The sequence below is a fragment of the Diospyros lotus genome, chromosome 11 (assembly GCF_014633365.1).
Source record: "Diospyros lotus cultivar Yz01 chromosome 11, ASM1463336v1, whole genome shotgun sequence".
NCBI lineage: Eukaryota > Viridiplantae > Streptophyta > Magnoliopsida > Ericales > Ebenaceae > Diospyros > Diospyros lotus.
This window is the reverse complement of record NC_068348.1, coordinates 4,816,572-4,824,379: the sequence shown is the minus strand read 5'-3', so window position 1 is coordinate 4,824,379 and position 7,808 is coordinate 4,816,572. Positions and strand designations below refer to the sequence as shown.

The 7,808-nt window shown below is 35.2% G+C and overlaps 1 protein-coding gene across 1 annotated transcript; it reads left to right on the top strand.

The window, feature by feature from the left end:
• Positions 1-326: 326 nt before the first annotated feature.
• Positions 327-1,538, top strand: LOC127813483 (zinc finger BED domain-containing protein RICESLEEPER 3-like). The gene is made up of 3 exons (XM_052354454.1): positions 327-994; positions 1,078-1,387; positions 1,486-1,538. Exons 1-3 carry the CDS (start codon positions 434-436, stop codon positions 1,536-1,538), a joined length of 924 nt encoding a protein of 307 aa, XP_052210414.1. The 5' UTR covers positions 327-433.
• Positions 1,539-7,808: the final 6,270 nt, after the last annotated feature.

Genomic DNA, 7,808 nt, shown 5'->3' with positions numbered 1-7,808 from the left:
AATAGTAAGATATTGTCATTTGCTCATATGAAGCCACCACATAGTGGACATGAATTATCATTGAAGGTGTTGGAATTTTTAAAGGATTGGGGATTGGAGAAAAAAAAAAAATTTCCTCACTTTGGACAATGCCACTTCAAATGACAACATGCAAAATATATTGAAAGACCATTTAAATTTGTCGAATACTTTGTTGCTTAATGGAGAGTTCTTTCACATTAGATGTTGTGCTCATATACTGAACCTTATTGTTCAAGATGGTTTGAAGGTAGCTAGTGAGGCATTGCATAAAATAAGACAAAGTGTTCATTATGTGAGGGGTTCAGAAGCTAGGATGAGATAATTTTATCAATGTATTGAGCAAGTTGGTGGAATTGATACAGGAATTGGGTTGAGACCGGATGTTGTCACTAGATGGAACTCCACCTACATAATGCTTGAGAGTGCACTCAAGTATCGTCGTGCATTTCATAGTTTAAGCTTATGTGATAAAAATTATAGGTGGTGCCCATCAAGTGATGAGTGGACAAGATGGGAGATAATTTGTGAATTCTTGAAGCCATTTTATACTATCACTAATTTGATTTCTGGATCCTCTTACCCTACATCTAATTTGTATTTTGGGGAAATTTGGAGGATAGAGTGTCTCTTGACATCCAACTTGGAAAATGATGATGAGTTGATTGCAAGTATGAGTGCAAGGATGAAAGAAAAATTTGATAAGTATTGGAGTGATTATAGAGTGGTTCTTGCATTTGGGGCGATTCTTGATCCAACCAAGAAGTTTAACTTTTTGAGGTACACTTATTCAAAGCTCAATCCTTATAACTATGAAGAGAAGTTGGAAAGGGTGAAGACGGCTTTGTATAGGCTTTATGGTGAATATGTTAACAATGGTTTATCAAGTTCAAGTTCAATGCCTTGCTCAAATGTTAGTGGATCACAAATTTCCATTGGAGGTGAACAAGCAAAGAAGTCAAAAAATATATATGATGTAAGTCTATATTTTTTTTAAAAACTTGTTCATATATAATTGATATAAATATTTGGTTGACTATTTTTTTAATTATTTGATAGGATTTTGAAGCATTTGATTGCCAAGTTTTTAACGATGCCGGAAAATCCCAACTTGATCTTTATTTGGAAGAGCCAAGGATTCCAATATCGGGAGCATTTGATGTCTTGGCATATTGGAGAGAGCGAGCTAATAGAGGGAAAATTATTACAAAGATGGCTTATGATATATTGAGTATTCCGATAACAACCGTAGCATCGGAGTCCGCTTTTAGCATTGGATCTCGTATTTTGAACAAGTATAGAAGTCGTTTGCATGATGAAACAGTTCAACCTCTCTTGTGCATACGGAGTTGGTTGCATGGTTTTGGAGGTAATTTTTTTTAAACTTTCTAATATCTAGGATTTAACATAACATTAAACATTTCTCTTATATGATAAATAATTAACATATGTAATTTTTTATTATAGATGATGATGAGGAGGAGGAGTCAAGCATTGATGATATAAGACTTTCTAAATAAGACTCAAATATTGTTGTTGATGAAGAGGATGAAGATTAGAGACATAATTTTTAATTGTTTTTTTTTTCTTCTTATTTGTAATTTGGCCTCCAGAAATGGCTCTTTGAGCAGGTTGTTTTTCTTCATCTGGAATTTGTATGCTCATGTAGTAGTAATTTTAATTGCTTATCTGGTTAGATAGTTGAATGTTTTGTGATTGGATTGCTTTACCAGTTTATTGCCACATACCACTTTCTTTGATACAATGTGTAACTTTGCAGCATTTTAGTTGCGGTGGCTGTCATTTTCTTATTTAATTTAATTTTAATTATTTTAAATATCTGTAAAATTATTTGTCTATTTTGTAACTTCTAATATAATACATTACAACTTTGAGAATGACAGGTGTAAGGGAATTGGCCTGCAACTAGAGAAGGAAGTAGGTAAACAGAAGTGGGCCACGTAGTTAAAGTGGGTTAAATAGCCAAAAATGGTATCAAACAAAAAAAAAAAAATTGGGCGGGCCCGTTTGGCTCGCTTGGCCCGTGGGCCCGTGTAGGGCCGGGCTAGGGCCAGCAATCTACTGGCCCATTTTTAAGCGGGCCGATTTGGCCCGGCCCGTTTGCCATCTCTACAATTGGGGGAGGGGGGCATACTAGTAGCGATAGTTGCTCATTGCTCGCCAAGGAGGGGTTGCTGCTCGCCACGCGCCCATGCCTTGGACAAAGCCTCCCCCCTCTTGCCTGCCACACCAGACTGGCTCAACCAATTTAAGCGTCTTAGGTAACAAAGTTTGTCGGAGTTTTTTTAAGAATATTAATTTTTAATAAAAAATAAATAATAAATCTTTTTAACCAAAAAATTCATTATTTTATTCAATTAAAAAAATAAAATCCAATGAATTACAAAATACGATAATCACTTAATTATTAGTAAATTTTTAACTAAAATATAATGTCTAAGATATCAAAAGAAATTAAATAACTTATTACAATAAATAAATAAAATAAAATTATTTTTTTTTTAAACTCTAAGAAGATTGGTACAAGTCGAGCAAAAAGTCATCTGTTCCTAATTTTTTTATAAAAGGAAATAAAACAAAGCAATAAACTAATAGCATTAAAAAGATAAAGCTCACCAATAATTAGCAAATTTTCATTTCATAAATATGTGTTGAATTATGTTTAATTTTATATAAAATTAATTTTTCTTGCCTTTTGAAATGTAAGGAAAAGGAAATAATTGAAACAAGAAAAACAAGAGCATATGATAATAGTTATTGCTTTTGATAAGAAATTTGTAATTAAGAGATTTTTTTAAGACTGCAATTGAAAGATTTATAATAAAAAATAAATTTACAGTCTTAAAATTAATGGGATATTTAAGAGGAAACGGTAAAAATTAAAAAAAAAAAATAAGAACAATGGAAAGAGAGAACGTAAAAATTGGAAAGAGAAAATGGAGAAAACAAAATGCTATAAATTGATTGTTAGACTGGGTGTCCATGTATTTGTGTAAAATTTGGACTGAAAATTATATTTTATTTTGAAGTCAATTTTTTTTAATAAAATATTTATTATTAAAATATATATATATATATATAAATTGTAAAATTTTGGGGCCTTTTTAAATGTGGAGCCTTAAGTGGCAACCTAGATAGCTTCATGGTTGAGTTAGCTCTGGCCACACCAAGGGGCTACCTTGGCAACCCCCCTTATACCATTGGGAATGGGTTGGAAGTCATCTCCTATTGACTTCCTCTCCTTCGTTTCTCTCATGTGTATATAGATATAATTTACACGAAAAAAAGGTTTCAAAAACAAAAATAAAACACAGATCTCTCATATTAATTAGCTTATTTTGGGGAAAAATTAGGGATCCTAAAATTAAGGGATGGTCTCTCACTTGAGAGAGTTGAAACAAGTATAAGAGATGAGATAAAATAGAGAAGAAAGGAATGAAGGATAGAGAAAACTACCGAAAGAAAAAAGGAACTTGTCATCAAGGTGACTAAGGAAAGGTTGAGGAGCTAGGAAAAGCAAGCAGGACCTTCTCCAAAGAGACCAAAGTGAGGTTTTCCCACCTAGAAACTCTTACTTGTGGCATTTTTCGTATTGCATAAAAAATTGTTTTAGAAATATACTCTATTTGGCTTTTTATTTACATCTATGACCATGTATAATCATGTTATTTTGCGCCATGCTACCTAGACCTAAGGTAACGTGGTCGGGGACCTTTCATGAGGCGCTTAAAGCACTGGTTGAGAAAGCTCTTGAAAGGATGTCAACACGATCACAAGTAGCATTGTGGAACAAAAACTTGCATTCTCTTTCATGCATATATTTTATATAAATATTTTATTTTGGGGGGTTCCTCACTTAGAAGATTCATCTTCTAATTTGGATTCATTCTCTGGAATATTTAAATGTTCCACGCGTGGCAAACATTTCGAAAGGAAAGGGAGTTCTTGAAGCATAAGTTTTGGGAGTTTCCTTATTTTTTGGCATGTCATGTTTTGTAAATGTTATATGTACTTTTATATGATATACTAGAAGCATAAATAAGTTTTATTTTGGAAATATCAAGTATATTAAACATGTCAGTTCCATTGTACTCAGTTTTCTTTTAAGGCGTGTCATTTCATTTTGGTGGTATTGTATCATATTTTTTGGTATATGAGAAAATGTGATTAAGGAAAAACCTATTTAAGAATGAGATATCTTGATTGTGAAAATCATATTTTGAAATAAGCTTTCATATTTCGAAACATGTCAGTTCCATTGTACTAAGTTTTCTTTTAAGGCGTGTCATTTCATTTTGGTGGTATTGTATCATATTTTTTGGTATATGAGAAAATGTGATTAAGGCAAAACCTATTTAAGAATGAGATATCTTGATTGTGAAAATCATATTTCGAAATAAGCTTTCATATTTCGAAACATGCATGAATAGTTTTTGGCGCGAATGCTTAAATGTTAGTAAAAATCAAAGTTCATGTATGATGTTTCGAAACCAAGTGTCTATGTTTCGAAACACTAGTCTTATATGTTTCTATATATGTTTTGAAATGCACTTTGGCTAGATTTCAATGTTTGTTAAATCTGCATATCATATTTCAAAAGTCTATCTTGAATTTAAACAGTATGTTTCGAAACCTACCATATCATGTTTCGAAACCTATGTATCTGTCTGCAGAGAATTATAAGTGTTTTGAGTTACATATGTTTTGAAAGAAGTTTTTGAAGTATATTTCGAAATGTTATATCCTAGAATGTTGGAGACAATAATAATTATTAAATTTCGATATTTGGGTCCGTAATGAAAATTTGAGGATTTAAGGTAATTAAATAATAGTAAAAATAATACTAATAATAATAATAGATGTGTAAATTATGTTAACTTAATTTAAATTGATGAATTAATATATGAATATATATATATATATACACATATATATTGTCAATGGTAATAGAGATAATAATAATAATCATAATAATAATAATAATAGAATAAATCAATTAATTTAAAGTAAATCAAATTAACTTAAATGAAATTAAATTAATTATATATATGTATATATATATACGTGTGAACTTGGAGGCCAAGGCATCTACAGTACCCCATTTCTCTTAATCTAATTTTTGTATCTGATTGAGGCACTTGGCCGAGAGCCAAAACAGATGAGAGTGAGATCGCGAGAGAGTGAAAGCATGAAAGGAAGAGAGAGAGAGCTTAGCCGAGGGGGAGAGAGATAGAAGGAGAGAAAGATGAGTTGTAGGGCGGCCATGGAAGCTGGCCGAGAGCTCGGCCATGGCAACCGAGCAAGCAGCGGCGGCGGCAGTGAAGCAGGGCAGCGGCCCAGCAAGCGCGCGGTGACGCGCGGAGGCAGCAACGAAGGCCAGCAGGGGCCGGCGCTGGTGGGCGCAGGCGTGCGCGCCATGGAGAAGAAGGAGGAGGTAACGGCCACGCGAGAAGAAGAAGAAGAAATGAAAGAAGAAGAAAAGAAGAAGGAAGAAGAAGAAGAAGAAGAAAATGAAAGAAGGAAAAGAAAAGAAAAGAAAAGAAAGGAAAGAAAAGAAAATAAAGAAAAATAAAGGAATTTTGGGATTTTTCAGCATGGAAAATGATCAGGTACGTGGGTAAAAATTAGTAGAAGCGTGATATGTTTAAATTATAAATTTTACGCAATTAGAATTAATTAATTTAAGTCCCGGTTGTGTTATTTGCTAGGAAATGTTTTAATTCGCATCGGGAGCACAAGAGAGACTGAAAGCAGCCGATTTCAGGCAAGTTTCTAACCCTCTCCTCGCGTTATTTATTTCCCATGAAAGTTTTCGTGCTTTCTTATATTCTAAACCCTCCTTCACCATGACTCAGTTCTACACATAAATAATAATAATCCTCGTAGTAACCACTTTATGACTTTTATTTTATTAATGAGTTTATTGTTAATGGGATAAGCTAAGTAAGGATGTCATGGTGTCTTTCATTTCGACCGTCACGGAGCTTCGTATCGCTCCGCTTCCCTTGGGAATGATGCAGAACCCACTGGGGCTAGGTTCTTAGAAAATGATATGGTATTATGGAAATATGTTAAAAGTCTATTATGTATGTTGAGATGGTTTTCTACGAATGAGAATGGTATCATGATGTTATGTGGTTATGTACATGAAGAGATATGGAGAAATGTTATGTAACGTTAAGTTTAGAAGATATAAAGTTAATAGTGTCAGTAAGTGTGTATAAGGGCATGGGTACAAAGCCACTAACTGTCGACCGTGGGTCGTGGCAGTTGATGGCTGGATGTATGGGCGCCAGTCATCGGTTGTTACGATAAGCGCTAGACGGCCAGAAGAGCTGGTACTCTAGATTCCCGCCTTGGTTTGTGCATATCATGATGTGTATGCTACAGGGGGCTGGGTTGTATTCACGTGGGAACATACTTTGTGTGTGATGGGATGTGTGAGCATTTGCATGACCCAGTTGGTCTAAGAGCCAACTTGGGTATCCTAGGTGAGCATATGCATTTAGAGCATGCTGCATGTGTGTATTCCTATGTGAGGCGTAGCAGGGCCTGATGCTTGGTTTATGGGGGCCTTGTCATTACGTTTATGCTACAAAGGCCATTGCATTTCTTATGTGTTGCATTGCATGGTTTTATTGTTATTGTTATTCTGGATGGGAGTACCGTGCCAGGTGTCGGGAGTACCAACTCGATGAGCTTCAGCTCGGCTTAAATATTAGCTCAAGGTTGGCTTGAGGGAAGACCAAAATCGCGGAAGTATATGATTATGTGATGTATGACATGAAGAACACATGAGAGTATGATGGGTATTAGGAAGAACATGTAACGAGTATCAGGAAAAGACAAATGTTGAATGTCAGGAAAAGCCAACCATGTCAGGAAAAGGCTGGTCTAAGAGAATGATGATATGGTAGCCTATGTTAGGCTGCAACAGGTTTGTATGCGGGACCTGGGGGCCAATGTGTGACTTATGTGGGCCATTGGTTCCTTATGTGCAGTTAACTTTATGATATGCATGTAGAAGTAAGGTACGTATGGATCATGACATGGTGTGATTGCATGAATTGCATAGAGTGTTATGGGAAGAGTCATATGCTAAACCCTTAGCCTTCCTTTCATGAGCTTGCTGAGTCTCGCGACTCATGTTTGTTTTACATCATTCCAGGTCAGCATATCCTGAGATCGCAGATGCGTTCAGCGGGGTTTGGGTCCAGGCCGTCGTGTCATGGTAGCAAGTGCAGAGCTCTCCCGAAACTAGATCCTAGGTGTCATTGTACGTGTGTTAAGGTTAATGTTTACGTTTTTAAGATTGTCGTATGTTATGTAAGCCCAGGTGGGCCTAAGTGATGAATGGTTTTGTAAAGATGTTTATGAGATGTTGTAATAAAGAAAGATTATGATTTAATAAGGGTTGTATGTGAGGTGTAGCTGTGTTTTGTTCGGTATCATTTTAGTAATGACCCTCTCACGGATCCTCTTGGTGCACGGGGGCTCCGGGAGGCGGGCCGTTACACGAAATCTCTTATCTATGTTTCGAAACCTCTGACATTGTATCAGCAGAATATTTTTAAAACCAAGAAGCATGGGAGCTGAATATTTGTTTTATCTGAAAAGCTTTCAAAATCATTTTAAAATGTTTTAGCCATGCCCTACAAACTCATTTCTTAAATGGTTAAGTGGAGACTAATTTTATATCCAAATGGCCATAAGATTCCTTAAGGATGTTGTCTCCCACTTGTCTGTGTCTCTAAGTGCTTTGTCCAGCT

What these genes read in the sequence shown, in the direction of transcription:
- LOC127813483 (XM_052354454.1), top strand. Translation starts at nt 434, where the DNA reads ATGCTTGAGAGTGCACTCAAGTATCGTCGTGCATTTCATAGTTTAAGC. An exon ending in AGTCAAAAAATATATATGAT is followed by an intron (nt 995 to 1,077) that starts GTAAGTCTATAT and finishes ATTATTTGATAG; the next exon opens with GATTTTGAAGCATTTGATTG. An exon ending in TTGGTTGCATGGTTTTGGAG is followed by an intron (nt 1,388 to 1,485) that starts GTAATTTTTTTT and finishes TTTTTATTATAG; the next exon opens with ATGATGATGAGGAGGAGGAG.